Source organism: Podarcis filfolensis (assembly GCF_964270895.1).
Source record: "Podarcis filfolensis genome assembly, chromosome: 16".
Taxonomy (NCBI): domain Eukaryota; kingdom Metazoa; phylum Chordata; class Lepidosauria; order Squamata; family Lacertidae; genus Podarcis; species Podarcis filfolensis.
Genome location: NC_139620.1, coordinates 9,958,208 through 9,976,521, shown reverse-complemented (window position 1 = coordinate 9,976,521; position 18,314 = coordinate 9,958,208). Strand labels below are relative to the sequence as shown.

At 50.4% G+C, this 18,314-nt stretch overlaps 1 protein-coding gene across 3 annotated transcripts in view; it reads right to left on the bottom strand.

Moving 5' to 3' along the window:
- The window catches only part of RUSC1 (RUN and SH3 domain containing 1), a 33,812-nt gene extending 17,378 nt beyond the window's left edge, over positions 1–16,434 (bottom strand). Inside the window, exons 1-3 of one of the 3 annotated variants that reach the window (XM_083590966.1) lie at positions 16,322–16,434; positions 4,992–6,702; positions 12–527 (exon numbers count right to left, since the gene is read on the bottom strand). In XM_083590966.1, the coding sequence (XP_083447092.1) occupies positions 12–527; positions 4,992–6,612 (2,137 nt within the window). In that variant the 5' untranslated portion in view covers positions 6,613–6,702; positions 16,322–16,434. Of the gene's footprint in view, positions 1–11; positions 528–4,991; positions 6,725–16,321 lie in introns of all 3 variants that reach the window. The other 2 variants (XM_083590967.1, XM_083590968.1) reach the window with 2 other exon arrangements.
- Positions 16,435–18,314: the final 1,880 nt, after the last annotated feature.

The following is an 18,314-nucleotide window of genomic DNA, read 5'->3' as shown; positions in this document are numbered from 1 at the left end:
AGGCGGCTTACGTTGCTTGGGAGCTCCCGGCTCTCTGGCTTCCATACTGCCCCAGGGCACTCTCCCGAGCCCTGCTCCAGCCTGGCTGTCAAGGGGGGCGCGGCGGGCTCCGAACGGCCGCTCGGGCACCTGGCGGGGTGGGAAAGCTAAGGCGGGGAAGGTGCGGCTGCGGGGGAAGAGGGGTGAGAACAGCACAGCCAGGTCGGGGCTCTCCAGGAAAGGCAAGACGCTCCTGGCAGGCGGCGAGTAGGCCCCGATGGGGGAGAGGCGGATGGGGAGCAGCTCCTCGGGCGAGAGAGTGCCCAAGACCTGCCCCTGCCGCCCGGCCAGGAGGCAGACCTCCTCGCAGGACAAGGTCTTGAGCCTGGGGCAGAAGGCCGGGGCAGGGGAGCTCAGCTCCACACTCTCTAAGCCAGTGCAGAGTGAGGGGTGCAGGGATGCCGGGTCGTCCACCACAGAGAAATGGACCAGGAGAGGTGGGTAGGGCAGATTCTGAGGCCTGGAGGAGCGGGCAAGGAGGGCGTCAGCTGCAGGCCAGAGCGAGGGCAAGGGGGCCAGGAGGTCGTGGCAGCAGGACCAAGGAGAGAAGCCAGTGCAGAGCGAGGGATGGGTGGATTGGGGGGGGGGGGTGGAAGCACGTGAGGTCAACAAACCAGTGAGAAATGCATGGAAGCCAGACAACGAGCCAGACCAGCGTGATTGATTGATTGATTGATTGACATGGGAAGCGGGACGGGGGTGTGGGAGGGGAAGCCAGAAAGAGGTTTTGGGTGGGGGTCAAGAGCAAGGAAGGTGAGGAAGAGGAGAGAATATGAAACAAAACAAAACAAAAGAAGTTATTTCCAGAAGTCACACGGCAGACAACGAACAAACGTAATGGTCATGAGACACGCAACACGAAACAATCCCGACGCAAAAAAACACCCAACCTCGTTTGGAGAAGCTGCGTGTCTTCAGCTGGGAAATGCAGGACCTTAATCCAGAGTTGGGGGACTCTGCCCCACTCACTCCATACATGAGATACTGTTTTAAGCAATCATGGCGTCCCCCCAAAGGATTCTGGGAGATAAAAGTTCATTAAGGGCGCTGGGAGTTGTCAGGAGCCCCTGTTCCCCACCCAGAGCTACGATCCCCAAAGCGGTTTTAACAGCCAAGCCCTTTTCATGGGGGACTCTGGGAATTGTAGCTCTGGGAGGGGAACGGGGGGTCACCCTAAAAACTCTCATCACCCTTAACAAATGACAGCTCCCAGAATTATTTGGGGGAAGCCGTGACTCTTTATAGTGCTTTAAATGCATGGTGTGAATATGGCCTGAGAAGTCTTCTGTTTGTTGCTTGACTTCCAGCTCCCATTTTCCCTGACTGACCACTGGCCTTGTTGGCTTGGGCTGAGGAGGGTTGAGAGACCGAAAATATCTTGAGGGTCACAAGCTTGCCCTGTCTGGTGTAGGAAAAGCCCTCAGGCATCCAAAAGAGACAATCCGCCCCTGCTATGTTTGGATACAATCGCACACCATTTTGAATTGAGATGGCAGAACTGAATCTTTCAAAACTGCACTGATTTTAACCATGGATGTCAAAACTGTGCTGATTTGTTTGTTTGTTAGTTACAAGCGATTCCAGGTATGAGACTAATGCTAATGCTTTCTAATCTTAATTTATTTAACAAAATGTATAGACTACTTGCTTGTAGAAAAGCCTCTCAGCGGTTTATGAGAAGGTCCCATGTTCTCAACTCCCAGCATCTTCAGGTAGGATTGGGAAAATACCCCTTCCTGAAGACCTGGTGTGTGCTGCTGCCAGTCAGTGTAGACATTATTGAGGTAGATGGAGCAGTGGTCTGATCTATAAGGTAGCTCTCTATGTTCTCCAGGTAGGACTGGCAGTAGACACTGTCTCAAACTCTGGGGAGGGCCACAGCTCAATGGCGGAGCTTTGCAAATCGAAGGTCTCTGGCTCAATTTCCAGCATCTCAGGTAGGGTTGGAAAGCCTGGAGAGTGGCTGCTGCTGCCAGTCAGTGTTGACAGCACTGAGGGAGATGGACCAGTGGTCTAACTCAGCAGAAGGTAGCTTTCTATGTTCCAAAGCCCCCAATCTGGAACAGAAACTTCCCCACCCTGAAATTTAGCAAGTTTGGCTTGAAGTCTCACAAAGTAATCCACATTACAGTGGTACCTCTGGTTACATACGCTTCAGGTTACAGACTCCGCTAACCCAGAATTAGTACCTCGGGTTAAGAACTTTGCTTCAGGATGAGAACAGAAATTGTGCTCTGGCGGCGCAGTGGCGGCAGGAGGCCCATTAGCTAAAGTGGTGCTTCAGGTTAAGAACAGTTTCAGGTTAAGTAGGGACCTCTGGAACGAATTAAGTACTTAACCCGAGGTACCACTGTACTATCTGAAGAGAGCACACAGGCCTCAATCCACAAAAGACTCTGAAGTTCAGAGTCTAAAATTTCCTAAGTGCACCGCTGCCACGATGACGTGGGCCGTTGAAGTTACATTACCTTAAAAAAACAAACAAATGATTCTCTCCAAACCAGGAAAAGGCAGCCGATTATAGCTCCACAGTCGCCCCCACATCTTGCCCCGTTTTAGGGGTGGGTGGAGTGGAAGGGGCCAGGATCCAGTTTGCTTCCGGGGAAAGAGAAAGAAAGGGAAAGTACTGCAAAGGTTGTCAGCCCAGGAAGAGAAATGCAAAGCGGTTATCTGCTTCCTGCTTCCTCCTGTTAACAGAAGTGCATGAGTGTGTGTTGTTGAGGGATGGCAGGCAGCAGGGGGCGGGAGAAGTTCCCCTAGCTCCGACTGACAACCACGTTAACCAATCAGAGCAACTCCTTTTGGTTATTTATTAATTTTAGGCCAGGTAACCAGATTCAAGGTGTGCCTTAGAGGCTGGTGAGACAGAGAGAAAGGTGTAGGGGTGGCATTGATTTCTTCATTCTATTAAAGCAAAACAAGAAACCAACTAAAAACTCACAATAGCAGAGCAGAGATGGAAGTGGAGAGCGAGTGTCTGTCAGACGCCACTCCGAACAAAAGCACAAGATGTCCCTGGAAATGTGCTAATGTTTGTGCAAAAAAAGGACTGCATCTGCGCTGTGCAGTTTGAAGGAAACCTGGGAGCTGTTGTTTGTTAAGGGTGCTAGGAAACTGCAAGATTCTTTGGGGGTAAAGTCCTCTGCTTTAACTGTGCTTTGGGTGAAACGAATGTACACAGCCAAAGTATACACTTGTTCATTTGTATACTACTTGAGCACATAGGTGGCACACTCTTTTGAACGTAATATGTGAGCGCCCCAGTCACAGACCACATTCCTGCTTTGAAATGACCTTAAACACTCCAGGAAAAACAAATAACACATTGTTATAGGTTTGGGGGGTGGGGTTCAGTCTAGATAATGCCTCTGGGATGATAATTTATAAGAAGAGACCTGCTGATCTGGTCAGACAAGTTTCTTTGTAAGATCATTATCTTAATAGTACTTTCTAATGGCCTGTTAAGTTCTGCAATTTACATGTCCAAAGAGGTTGCCCTGTTGCCATGGAGACAAATGGATGGCCTTTCCCCCAATTCCCCAGATGGGGAACAATAGGCCAAAGTAGGCTGGGAGTGGGGTTGGTTGATACTGGAAGGTGCTTATCTTGCTGTGTTGGGCCCACAGTTGTGGCTTGGAGATCTCCCTGGGAATTTAATGGAGTGGGAAGATCTAATGGAGTGTTAATGCTATGAGCACTGTGTTTGGATGGAGACTCCACACTCTGCTTCCATTCTTAATCCTAGTTTTCCATTTAGGAGAATATACATAGTGGTTGTGGGGAAACACCCCATTTTACCCCCACAAGAATCCTGTGAGGTAATTTAAGCAAAGAGAGAGTGAGACGCACACACAGAGAAAGAGTGATTGGCCCAAGGTCACCCGCTGTGCCTCACAGGAAGAGTGGAGGATTTGAACCCACACCATACATTTAAAGTACTAATATACCACTTTAACAGTCATGGCTTCCCCCAAAGAATCCTGGGAATTGTAGTCTGTTAAGCGTGTTGAGAGTTGAGTGCCCTGCCAGAGCTACAATTCCCAAAGTGAAACACATGCAGATATGAAGTTTGAGGAGAACAAGCACCCTGCGCCCACCCCGAAGATATATTCCCCCTCTTAGTCAACCACATCTTTTACAATCCCCATATCACACACACAGGGAGTCATAGGGTTATATGGTATTTGCTAGGCTAAGGCTTGTTGGTTGGTGTTTTGGGGAGGGAAGAGGTTAAAAGGCACGTCAACTTCCATTTCCTGACTGAGCTCTCTTTCAAACTTTTGTGGAAATAAGGAACTAGGAACCACTAATGTGCTTTAACCAGTGCCTTCCTGGCCCCCATTAGCTGCCTCCTTACACAATACTTGCAATAACCGCTGTGTGAACAGCCCTGAAAGCTAAGGGTATAGGGTGGTATACAAATTTAATAAGTAAAATAATAATAAAACTGCTAGGGTATTTCCAAAGCGAAGCAGGGTCTGGTGTGATTTCAAACTAGATGGGGGGCTGCGTGTTGAGATTCCTGGACTATACAATTCTCGGGGTCCTTTACAACTCTGCAGACCTATAATTCACTTTAAACAGTCATGGCTTCCCGCAAAGAATACCCTGGGAACTGTAGTTTGTCTGAGGTGCTGAGAGTCTTTCGGAGGCCCTTGTTCCACTCACAGAGCTACAGTTCCCAGGGTGATTTATCAAGCAACCCCTCTTTCCAGGGAATTATGAGAACGGCAGCTCTGGGAGAGAAATGGTGGGGGTGGCCTCCAAATCACTCTCAGCACCCCTCACAAGCTACATTCTCCAATATTGCTTTGGGGGACGCAGCGACTGTGTAAAGCGGTGCAAAAGTGCTTTAAATGTAAGGTACAGATGTGGCTCTGTTTTCAGGCACCAGGTCCACCCGCTCTCCAAAATCTGAGCCTCCACATCTGGGGAGATCATCCAAGCCTTACCCTCCACAAAACTCCTCTCTCCTCTCTCCTCCTTCCCCGGCATCCAGGGGTCCCTTCTCCCATTGGATGGGCCCTTGGAGCTTCGATCAGACGCCTTCACCTCCATCCTTCCGTCTTCTCCTTCTTCAAAGCCTCCCTCCACAATGGGCTGCAGCCCGGGGCGGGATTTCCTCCTCCGGGGCGGGATTTCCTTCGGGGGCCTGAAGGGCCCGCTTGGTGGTGGCTCCACAACAACCTCCGGCGGAGCGCTCCCGTCGGGGACCCCCTTCCCGGGATCCACTTGCCATGGGGTTTGGGTGCCCATCTTCACGGGCGCCTGGGCCTTCTGCTTCCGGCAGCGCAATTCTTTGAACGTGGTCACCCCTCTTTGGCCGGCGGGGTTGGCTGGCGGCTCTGAGGGTGGAGTCGGGGGCCCAGGCGTCTCCCGGCAAGGGGCCACGCCACACGTCAGCTCATTCGATGGTGGCAGCTCGGTGTCAGGGGAGAAGACAATCAGCCAGTCGCTCTGGTCCTTCTTCGTCTGAGGTGGGGGACCCACCAATGCTGCGGCCTTCTTCCTTTTCTGCGCCAACTCGTGGAAGGAAGTGATGTTCTTCCGGCTGCCCGCGGCCTGCGGGTCGCCGTGGCAGGGCGGCAGGTCTGCCGGGGCCACTGCAGGCTTCCCTGCTTCGCCTCGCCTCAACCCCTGAAGCCCCCTCTTCGTTCTGGGGGGCACCGGTGGAGGGCCGCTCAAAACACGAGGCCTCGGCGGAGCAGCCTGGTTCGAGTTGATGTCCACTAAGAGCTTTCCGGGCTCTGCTTCCCGGCTCGGGAGAGCATTGCAGTTTGAATCCAGCTCCGGGCTGATTTTGGGGGCTGGCACGGCTGGGGGAGCCCTGAAGGGACGGGTCGGGGGCGGTACAGGCAAGGGAGCCCTGCAGGAATCAGCGAGGGGCGACTTGACCGGGCTTTCCGCACACGGAGAAGACATGTCAGGCGTGGACCCCAGCGAGCTACCACTGCACAAGCTGTCGGGGCTGTCCCAGACACGGGACGGGCGAGGCTCGCCGATCTGGGTGTTGAGGTTCAAGCTTTCGTCTTTGCAGTCAGCCAGGGGAAGGATGCTGCGAGCATCTTCTAAGGGGACAATGTTGGGCTGGTTCTCAGGACTCCTTGACTCCTCAGAAGGAAATTCTCTGCAGTACACAGAAACCGGGCTCTCGTCCAGGCTGATATCTGAGGAGCTGCTAACTGATGAGGAGCCCAGCTCCGACGGGGAACCTGCCTCCTCCTCCTCCTCTTCCTGTTCTTCATCATCCTCCTCTTCTTCCTCACGTTTCAGAGCCAGGCAGTTGGGCGAGAGAGGCTGACCTTGGAGGCCTCGCTTGAGATCCGAATGCAGCGTGTGGCCGTCGCAGCAGCGGCAAGGCAGGGACGGGTTGTTGGAGTTGGCGTCTACCAGCTCGCAGGTGTTGCCGCTGTGACCGCGGCAATCCTGGCAACCCACCCGGTCTCTCGGGGGCGCCAGCGTGTTGGCATCCTCTTGGAGCTCCGGATGGCGCGACAGGTGGAGACCCAAGGAGACATGCTGCAGGTGGACGTGGTTCAGGTTACAGATCAGGCCCTTTTTCGGAGACTGCATGGTCCCGGAACGCGAGAGGGGGAAATGGGTGGCGCTCAAGTCCGTCGGCTCTGCCTGGATGTCACCCGCCAGGGTGCCCTGCGAAGTTCCCTGTGAAAGGCAAAGCCAGCTTCTGAGTGGAGGCAAAATTCAGGAAACAGGAAAATAAGGAGAGCACATAATCATAACAGAGTTTAGGTTTATCTTAGGCCACATCTGCATGGTGCATTTGAAAGGAGTATTATACTGCAGCGGTCCCTTGGTTTAAGAACAGCTTAGTTTATGAACAACTTGGATTAAGAACGCTGCAAACCCAGAAGTAGGTGTTTTGGTTTGTGAACTTTGCCTTGGAAAAAGAACATGTTTCGCTTCCTGTTGAGTGTGTTCCATTTGTAAATTGAGCCCCCCGCTGCGATGGGAAAGCACGCCTTGGTTTCAGAATGCTTTGGTTTAAGAACAGACTTCCGGAATGGATTAAGTTCGTAAACCAAGGTACCACTGTACTTTAAGCAGTCATGGCTTCTCCCAGGGGATCCTGGGGACTGTAGTTTGTTAAGGGTGCAGAGCAATGTTGGAAGACCCTTATTCCCTTCACAGAGCTTTGGTTCCAAGTCCCCTGGGAAGAAAGGTTGACCGTTGAACTACTCTGTAAGTTGTAGCTCTGTGAGGGGAACGGGGGGGGGGGGGGAGAGTCTCCTAACAACTCTCTGCACCCTTAACACACTACACTTCCCAGAATTCTTTGAGGGAAGCCATGATTGTTTAAAGTGGTACTATACTGTTTTAAATGTACAGTGCAGATGGGGCCATATAGAATTGTCTATCTAATTATTGTTATTGTTATTATTTCAATTTCTTGCTTACCCTTCACCATAAGACTCCAGGGCAAGTTAAAGGTAAAGGTAAAGGGACCCCTGACCGTTAGGTCCAGTCGTGGCAGACTCTGGGGTTGCAGCGCTCATCTCGTTTTATTGGCTGAGGGAGCCGGCGTACAGCTTCTGGGTCATGTGGCCAGCATGACAAAGCCGCTTCTGGCGAACCAGAGCAGCGCACAGAAACGCCGTTTACCTTCCCGCCGGAGCGGTACCTATTTATCTACTTGCACTTTGACGTGCTTTTGAACTGCTAGGTTGGCAGGAGCAGGGACCGAGCAAAGGGAGCTCACCCCGTCGCGGGGATTCGAACCACCGACCTTCTGATCGGCAAGTCCTAGGCTCTGTGGTTTAACCCACAGCGCCACCCGCATTCCTTGGCAGGGCAAGTTAGGTGGGTTCTAAAATGTATATCTCTCACCTGTCAAGGGTACTGGTTTCTCACCTGCATCTGGCTGACCACTGTTGAGAACAATGTGACGGACTAGATGGGGCTTTGGCCTGTTCTAGCAGGCTATTATGATGCTTTTATTGAAGGGTAATGAGGTGGATCTTCAGCATACAATGGAAACTACAACATGAAGATGGCTGGTGGGGAGGAAATTCCATGGCTGGTTGGGGGGAGCCATGGCTGTTTAAAGTGGTATGGTGCAGGTTTAAATGTGTAGTGCAGATGGTGCCAAACTCATACAGGGCTGAAGAGACCGTCAGGACACATGCTACAGTGAGCTTATGGAACCCTCTGCCACAAGATGTGATGGCGCTAAAAGGTGGGTTTTTTTTAATGAGGTTTTTAAAATAAATAGGGTTTTAAGAATAAGCTAAGGTGACAGAACAGCCACAAACGTGATACCCCTTTACATTTCATAGAATTGGAAGGGACTCTGAGGATCAGAGGAAGTAATAGTGCCACTGTATTCTGCTCTGGTCAGACCTCACCTGGAGTACTGTGTCCAGTTCTGGGCACCACAGTTCAAGAAGGACACTGACAAACTGGAACGTGTCCAGAGGAGGGCAACCAAAATGGTCAAAGGCCTGGAAACGATGCCTTATGAGGAACGGCTAAGGGAGCTGGGCATGTTTAGCCTGGAGAAGAGGAGGTTAAGGGGTGATATGATAGCCATGTTCAAATATATAAAAGGATGTCACATAGAGGAGGGAGAAAGGTTGTTTTCTGCTGCTCCAGAGAAGCGGACACGGAGCAATGGATCCAAACTACAAGAAAGAAGATTCCAGCTAAACATTAGGAAGAACTTCCTGACAGTAAGAGCTGTTCGACAGTGGAATTTGCTGCCAAGGAGTGTGGTGGAGTCTCCTTCTTTGGAGGTCTTTAAGCAGAGGCTTGACAACCATATGTCAGGAGTGCTCTGATGGTGTTTCCTGCTTGGCAGGGGGTTGGACTCGATGGCCCTTGTGGTCTCTTCCAACTCTATGATTCTATGATTCTATGATCATCTAAGTCCAACTGCCTGCAATGCAGGAATAAAAAGCTGTCCCATACAGGGATCAAACCTGCAACCTTGGAATTATCAGCAGCACGCTCTTAACCAACTGAGCTATCTAGGCTGTGTGAGAAGACGGGTCTATCAATGGGTATCAGGCATGGCAGATAAATGGAACGTCCAGATGATAAGGAAATCAAAGGCAGGGTTTGTGTGCTTCCTGCAGGCATGTGGTTGCCCACGGTGAGATCAGGATACTGAACTGGATGAGCATGTGGCCTGATCCAGAAGAGCTCTTCTTGTATCGTTTTGTTGCAGAGATGGGGAACCTGTGGCCCTCCAGATGTTGTGGGAGTCACAGCTCCCATCATTCCTGAGGTTTGAGTCCAACAACAACATCTGGACGGTCTCAGCTTCCCCATTTCTGTTTTGTTGTAATGAAACAGAGACGGGTCTGTTAGAATATAAGTGCACAGGAACCAGAACAGCATCTCCCTGTAGATCACAAACGGTTTTCAAGAGCTCCTTCCTCTCTCTCTCTCTCTCCCAGAGGATTCTGGGAAATGTAGTTTTTCGAGAGGCAAATATCTTAACAGAGCATTCTCAGTGCTTCCCTGGGGCTGAGGAGGGGCACTTACACACAATTGCCCAAACAGGGGTGGAAACCCGCCTCACTTCCCCACAGAAAGGGACGGAAAGAGGAAACCGCATGTGCATAAAATGTGCATAGGCTGTTCTATGTGTGTAGATGCAGTTCAAATTTCAAAACAAAAATTCAGCCTGGATAGCTCAGTTGGTTAGAGCGTGGTGCTGATAACGCCAAGGTTGCAGGTTCGATCCCTGTATGGGGCAGCTGCATATTCCCACATTGCAGGGGGTTGGACTAGATGACCCTTGGGGTGCCTTAAAGGTAAAGGTAAAGGGACCCCTGACCATTAGGTCCAGTCATGACCGACTCTGGGGTTGCGGCACTCATCTCGCTTTATTGGCCAGCATGACTAAGCCGCTTCTGGCGAACCAGCGCAGCGCATGGAAACGCCGTTCCTGCCGGAGCGGTACCTATTTATCTACTTGCACTTAGACGTGCTTTCGAACTGCTAGCTTGGCAGGAGCAGGGACCGAGCAACGGGAGCTCACCCCGTCACGGGGATTCGAACCGCCGACCTTCTGATCGACAAGTCCTAGGCTCTGTGGTTTAACCCACAGTGCCACCCGCATTGGGGTCCCTTACAACTCTACAATTCTGTGATTTTTGGTCCACAAGGATTAAAACTTCCTCCCAATTTCCAAATTTCTGGCCAATGAGCATGAAGGCACTGGAATGAAGCTGGACTGCTCTCCTGGATCTGATCAAGGCTATCTTTCAGTTTCCAAAAACTGCCCCTGAGAAGCCCACAAACTGAAGACAACAGCCTTCCCTTGCAACTGGTATTCAGAGCGAAGCGTAGGAAGCTGCCTCATTATGCTCAATACTGTCTACACTGACTGGCAGCAGCTCTCGAGGGGTCTCTCTCTCCCAGCAGCCCTACCTGGGGACTGAGCCTGAGACTTTATGCATGCAAAGGAGAGCTATGTCCTTCTCCCCCTGGGAGACCTGACTGACACTTAACAATGCTTGATAGACCAAACCCTGTTAATGCTCTGTGGGGCTGGACCAATGGGCTGTCTGCCCCAGAACCGTGTCTCCAATCGTGGCCAATCAGATGCCTCTAAAAGGCTCCCTGACAGAGCGTGATGGAAACAGCCCCCTCTGCTCTCTAAATATGAATATTCTGTTTCCCTGTTGTGGCTAAGAGATGTCAATATGATTTTTTTAAAGAAGAAAATAAAGTCCATGTGCTTTCAAAGCCAGCACTCCAGGAAACTGCATTGGGATGGGGGGCAAACGATCACAGACTGAGTCCAGGTCCCTTGCTGCACGGCAGACGGTAGAAAGGATGGAGGATTTGCATCCGCTCTCTCCTTCTCATCGTACGTTAACCATCAATAATTCAGAAAGAGAAATTAAGTTCTCATGACAACGGGGGCTGTCACATGGCAGGGTCTGCCCCCTCCTCTCTATTCCCCTTCCCCACCTGCCACCATCCCTGCCTTTTATACCATAATACCCTCCTGAAGAAAGGAAAAGGGAGAATATTTTTTCAAAAACAAAACACCAGACGCTCAAGGACAATGCAGGACTGTCTCTGCAGAAGCGGTAAGAAGAAGAGCAAAACATGTATACAGTATTTTCACATCCAAACTGGGTGCAGTCCTGGAGAGGTTTAGCTTGCCAATGGCATCAGTGCTCTTGCTCGAGAGGCGAGGGGACAAAGAAGGAAGATAGCTCAAGGCTGGCGCAGGGAGATTTCTCAACTCCGAGTCATTGCCAGTTTCAAAAAGAGAGATGTAATTGTTTCTGCTTGTCCAAAGGCACTGAAGGCACTCTGTGTAAGTTCAGAGGCACTCTTTACTAAGGAGGTTTAAAACAAAAACAGATGCTGGGGTCAAATGCCAGTCAATTCTGGATCTGACCTATTTCTGGAAATGGGGGAGACAGCAGTCGGTTCCCCAATTTTAGGAAAATATTGGCACTCAGCCAAGGGTGGAGTGTTAGGTGAGACTAGAGCATGGGTAGGCAAACTAAGGCCTGGGGGCCGGATCCGGCCCAATCGCCTTCTCAATCTGGCCCATAGACAGTCCAGGAATCAGCGTGTTTTTACATGAGTAGAATGTGTCCTTTTATTTAAAATGCATCTCTGGGTTATTTGTGGGGCATAGGAATTCATTCATTCCCCCCCTCCTTCAAAATATAGTCTGCTCCCCCACAAGGTCTGAGGGACAGTGGACTGGCCCCCTGCTGAAAAAGTTTGCTGACCCCTGATCTAAAGCATGGGTAGGCAAACTAAGGCCCGGGGGCCGGATCTGGCCCAATCGCCTTCTAAATCCAGCCCGTGGACGGTCTGGGAATCAGCGTGTTTTTACATGAGTAGAATGTGTGCTTTTATTTAAAATGCATCTCTGGGCTATTTGTGGGGCATAGGAATTCGTTCATTTTCCCCCCTTCAAAATATATTCCGGCCCCCCACAAGGTCTGAGGGACAGTGGACCGGCTCCCAGCTGAAAAAGTTTGCTGACCCCTGGACTACAGCATCCAATCTCGCTTAAGTCCAGCCTCACTGAGCTATGAAAGGGACATACTGAATAGAAGCCCATTTATCTTTTCCCCCTAAGTGGCTACTATCCAATACAACCCCTTCTTAGTGGGATATAGGAAGCTGCCTTATACTGAGCCAGACCATTGGTCAATAGAGCTCAGCATTGTCTACTCTGATTGGTAGAGGCCCTCAAGGGTTTCAGAAGGGGGTCTTTTCAGCTACCCAGCCTGGAGCTGCTGGGGTTTGAACCCGGGGCCAAGGGAAGAGATGTACCTCAGGGAAAGAGCATCTGCTTTACATGCATAAGTTGCCAGGTTCAATCTCTGGCGTCTCCAGGAAGCCTGAAACCCTGGAGAATCATTGCAAATTAGTCCAGATTCAGCTCAAGGGACCAGCTGCCCCCAAAATCAGGATTTTGACTCTCTCCCCAACAAGAGGAGAGCCCTGTTGGATCAGACTAAAGGGCCCATCTGGTCCAGCTTCCTGTTCCCACAGATGCCTCTGGGAACCCTGCAAGGAAGACCTGAGTCCAATAGCAACTTTCCTCACTTGTGATTCCAAGTAATTGGTTTTTATAAGCATGGTGCTTCTGAGACTGGAAATAACATACAGCCGCCATGTCCGGTAGCCGCTGGTATCCTCATTATCCTCCACGAATTTGTCTAATCCCCTTTTAAAGCCATCCATGTCGGCGGCCATCAAAACATCTGGTGGCAGGGAGTTCCACAGTTTATGTACAGCGTGAAGAATCGCATCCTTTTGTCTCCTCTGGGTCTTTCAACGTTCAGTTTCATTGGACGGACCCATTGGGTTCTAGTGACAAGGTTCAGGGTTAGGTGACATCACTGACACCAGGACAGCAACCGTCTTAAGTAAATCTCACTTATCTGGACTGTGTGGCCTAGTGGTTAGAGCTCACCCATGAACCTAACTGGATGCGACCTTGGGCCAGTCACTGCCTCTCACGCTGCTCTACCCTATAGGGTTCTTGTGGGGATTAAAACCCTGTATGTCCTTGGAGAAAAGGGTGGGATCTGAATGCAATAAACTATACTAATGTGGTTTTCTTATAGAGTTTGCCTAGGCTTATGCTATGTGTAACTGAACCATACCAGAGAATCATGTGTGTGTTTCTGTGAGAGAGGAAGAGGGAGAAAGAATGGGGGACAATATTACAGTAAATCACATTGGGATGGCTAAATCATAGATTTTCAAGGAAGCCTAAAGACAATCTCCTTTAACCCTATCCCTGATAGGTGGTTGTCCAGTCTCAACTTGGGGGAAAAACATGTGTATACAAGTGGTCTTTATATATAATCTTGGCAGCTTGAATAGTAATTGTGACTCAATGGAAAATAGCCCCCAATCTTACACTAGATGCTTAGTATCACTCACTCTGGAATATAGCAATAATGGAGAAAATTACACATAATTTGAGATTTGGGCAAGGACAGAAACCTCCAGACAGTTTTTATATCATTTTCAAGACAACCCTTATCACAAGCTTGGCAAATTCTGGGTCCATACTTTCATCTAAACAGGGGTCAGCAATTCTGAAGCAGGGCATGATGGGAATATCTTGCCTAGTTATTTCACAGGTAGCATCTAAAAGGCCTTGGATATGCATGATCCTTTAGATGATATTTGCCGCCCAGCTCCCATCAGTCTCCAGCCAACATGGCTAATGGTGAGGGATGATGGGATCTGTAAGCTATCAGAAACAACTAGAGGACCATAGGATCCTCCTTTCTTATCTAAGATAGGCAGGGATTGGGGAGGGGATGCCGGGGAAACATTTTATTTATTTCCAGCACACCTTTAAAGCACATGGCTCCCCACAAAGAACTCTGGGAACTGTAGTTTGTTAAGGACAGACCCTCCAAGTGACCCTGTTTCCAGGGATAGTCCCGGTTTCTGATTTGATCCCAGAATGTCCCACTTTCTCTTAAAGGTAAAGGGACCCCTGACCATTAGGTCCGGTCGTGACCAACTCTGGGGTTGCGGCGCTCATCTCGCTTTACTGGCTGAGGGAGCCGGTGTACAGCTTCCGGGTCATGTGGCCAGCATGACTAAGCCACTTCTGGCGAACCAGAGCAGCGCACGGAAACACCGTTTACCTTTCCACTAGAGTGGTACCTATTTATCTACTTGCACTCTGAGGTGCTTTTGAACTGCTAGGTTGGCAGAAGCAGGGACCGAGCAACGGGAGCTCACCCCGTCACGGGGATTCGAACCACCGACCTTCTGATTGGCAAGTCCTAGGCTCTGTGGTTTAACCCACAGCACCACCCGTGTCCCTCCACTTTCTCTTAGGACGTCCCTATTTTCATTGGAGAAATGTTGTGGGGTATGGAGGCATCCCTGTGAAGGGAAGTTTCTCGCTTTTTAATGTTTAATTCTGTTTTTATATATGTTGGAAGCTGCCCAGAGTGGCTGGGGCAACCCAGTCAGATGGGCGAGGTATAAATAATATTATGATTATGATTATGGAATAGAATTTTCCTATTTTCATCGGATAAATGTTGCAGGGTATGTAAGGATATTGGAAATTGTAGCTCTGTGGGTGGCAATGATAATTTCTAGAAATTTGGGGGGGAAATCACGGTGATTTAAATATATGTTATGGATCTGCCCATAGTTCACTCTTTCCTGAGGGGCTCAAGATGGGTCACAACGCAAGCAAATAAATAAAAACAGCAAAAGCAGATGAGGTTTTTTTTAAATAAAGAAAACAAAAACGTTAAAAATGGCCACCAGCCTGTCCTGAATCAACCCAGAGGTTTGACGTACACTTGTGGGGGGAGGCATGGACAAAGCTGATGGCAGCCAGTGTAGGCAGTATTGAGTTAGATACTCAGAAGAAGGCAGCTTTCCATGCTCCCCACCCCAGATTTACCATTCGTGGGGCGGCCTTGGGCAACATGTTCATGGTCTCTTGACCCTAACCTACCATGCAGGGATGTTTTAAGGGTAAAAATGAGGCGAGGTCTCACGTATGCCTCTCCCCAGAGGACTGGGCCATAATTGGGAGGGATAGAAGGATACAGAACGGCCGTGCTAAGATGGAATTTACACCCAATAATTGGCTCCTGGCATCTGTTTTCAATCCAGGTTTAGACCAGGACAAGACAGAGCATGTGGCCTCTGAGAGAGTGCAGAGTGCCTTTCCTCCGCGAACGGCAGATAGTCCTAGGAAGGGATGCAGAACCCCTGTACCCAGTCAGAGCTTTGCACCACCCACCCAGTATTGTCTGCACGGATTGGCAGAGGCTCTCCAGCGACATGATTCTTTAGGGAAGCAAAGACGGGAGAGAGATGGAGTATCCCACAGCTAGAGAGAAAGAGAGACGTGAGGATCTGTGCGTCTCTGTACAAACCTAGACACTGCCCATCCCATCCTCCAGCCATCACAGCCGCCACCGGCCCATCCCTTCCTGCAGGAAGAAAGCCAAATCACTGCAGAGGCTGCGTGGGGCTCTTTGGGTGGGTGGGCAAACGAAAGGTGCACCCTCGATGCCAACCATCCTGTTAGTAATGCAAAGGGAGGGAGTCAAAGTGTGTGTGCATTTTATGGGGGGGTCACCTCCATGCCTACAATGGTGGTAAACAAGTCAGGAAGAAAATGGGAGGGGGGTGATGGAGGGGCACAGCGCAGACGCCGGGCTCAGTGGTCACCCCTTGTTGGGCTGGGGGTGGGATTTCCACCGCCCACCCCCCCCCCACCCCACCACCTCCCAGGAACAAGAGGTAAAATCAAGAGTACCTTTTGAGCATCAGTACACCACCTATTTCAATATATGCAATTGTTTCGGGTTTGTTTCCATTGTACTGCACATCGATCGGAGAGTGTCTTGCAGGAAAGCATTTAGTGATAATTGCGAGGAAAGCTTTTGGGCAGGGAATTTTTTTTTTTTTCAAAAAAGGGACACCCTCCCTGTTGCCTGGATTCAATACATTTCCTGGATTTAATGGGAATTCCGAAGGGTGCGTCCCCTGCAGTTCAGGTGGGCACAGGTCTCCAAAACAGCCCGGATAAGGTGGACGGGTGGGGCAGAGGTTTGCACCCCCAAGTGCGATCGCATCCTATTATTGGGCATTGCAGGTTTCTGGAGAGGGAGGGGGCTGGAAGGATATAATAGACAGCTCTCCCTGGTCATGGGATTCGCCCCAAAACCTCCTCCCTCCCTCCTAGAGACATCCATCAACACATTTATGCTGACCGCCCCCACTCCCAACCGGTGCCCATCACAGCTGCATCTGCAGCGCTAAATGCACTCACCTGCCGCCTCTCTGTCTCTCCTTAGACTCTGCTGCAAGACTTGGTCCAGCCCCCAGTGCTATAACGCTGCGGCTCCGGGCAGCCTCCCTGGCTGAGCTCACCCCAGTCCGGGTAGGAGGAGCCAGCGTCCATCAATGCCTCGCCTCGCCTCTCCGCCTTAACTCTTGTCGTGCCAATGGGCTTGGGCTGGAGGGTGGCGGGGTTGCAATCCTTGGGAGGAGTCTTCAGAGGTCATCTGGCCCAACCCACCATGCCCAGTGCAGGCGTCTCGCAAGGTATGGATCTTGGGGGCGGGGCCTTGCAGAGCCAGGCAGAGGGCCGGGCCAGGTAGATAATGTGCCCCCCCTTTATTTTTACCCTGGGGATAACTGAAGTCTTATGAATAAGTAAGTATAAAAATAATTTTCACAAAAGTTATGCTGACAAATAATTTTAAGGCTTGAACCATAAATGTAAAGGTAAAGGGACCCCTGACCATTAGGTCCAGTCGTGACCGACTCTGGGGTTGCGGCGCTCATCTCGCTTTATTGGCCAAGGAAGCCGGTGTACAGCTTCCGGGTCATGTGGCCAGCAGGACTAAGCTGCTTCTGGCGAACCAGAGCAGTGCACGGAAACACCGTTTACCTCCCCATCAGAGCGGTACCTATTTATCTACTTGCACTTTGATGTGCTTTCGAACTGCTAGGTTGGCAGGAGCAGGGACCGAGCAACGGGAGCTCACCCCATCACGGGGATTCGAACCGCTGACCTTCTGATCAGCAAGTCCTAGGCTCTGTCGTTTAACCCACAGCACCACCCGCGTCCCATGCTTGAACCATAGCTGCATATAAAGACAAAATGGAAAATATAGATTTACAAAAGCGCTTTTTAGAAATACATAGGGAATGTATGCTGACCGAGGCCCCCTTTGGAATCGGAGGCGCGGGCCAAGTGGCCCATATGCCCCCCGCCCCCGTCTGGGTCTGCTTGGGGGTACTTCTGGGTCCTGTGCTGTCCCTTGAGGCTCTGGTATCCCAGCTGTGCCCTTATCTGGACAGAGATAGCCCAACAACTGATGTCTATGCCGTGGTAACCTCTAGGTTAAACAACTGCAGCTTGTTATACGTAGGGCTGCCTCTGAAGACGGTTCAGAAACTTCAGCCGATGCAGAATTCAGCAGCCGGGTTGCTCACCTGGGCAAGACGATGTGAGCATCTTACACGGATCCTGGCTCGACTGCGCTGGCTGCCAATTAGTTTCCGGGCCCAATTCAAAGTGCTTGTTTTGACTATAAAGTCTTAAATGGATCAGGACAATACCTCAAGGACCACCTTTCCCCATATAAACTGCCCCGGACCTTGTGATCATCATTTGAGGCTCTTCATTGTGTGCCTCCTCCATGAGAGGTCCAGAGTGGCCACACGAAAATGGGCCTTTTCTGCAGTGGCTCCGTTTGTGGAATTGCCCTACCCAGGCTCACCTGGCACCTTCATTACAGATCTTTAGGGACCAGGTGGGCACTTTTCTCTCTAATTGGACCTTTGGCTGATTAATGTTCTGTACTATAGCCTTTTAAATGTGTTTGTGGGATTGGGGTTATTGGTTTGGTTTTTATGTTATTATGCAATTTGCGTTCTCATTTTGTGTTTTTATGTTGTGAACTGCCCTGAGATTTAGAGATGAAGGGTGGTATATAAATTTAATAATTAAGACCTGAGAGCCTAGGGTTCAAATTCCCACTTGGCCGTGAAGTTTAGTGGGCGATTTGGGGCCATTTACTGTTTCTCAGCCTAACGTACCTCATAGGAGGATTGAGGAGGGAAAGAATACAGTGGTACCTCGGGTTACATACGCTTCAAGTTACAGACTCCGCTAATCCATAAATAGTGCTTCAGGTTAAGAACTTTGCTTCAGGATGAGAACAGAAATCATGTTCCGGCGGCAGCAAGAGGCCCCATTAGCTAAAGTGGTGCTTCAGGTTAAGAACAGTTTCAGGTTGAGAATGGACCCCCGG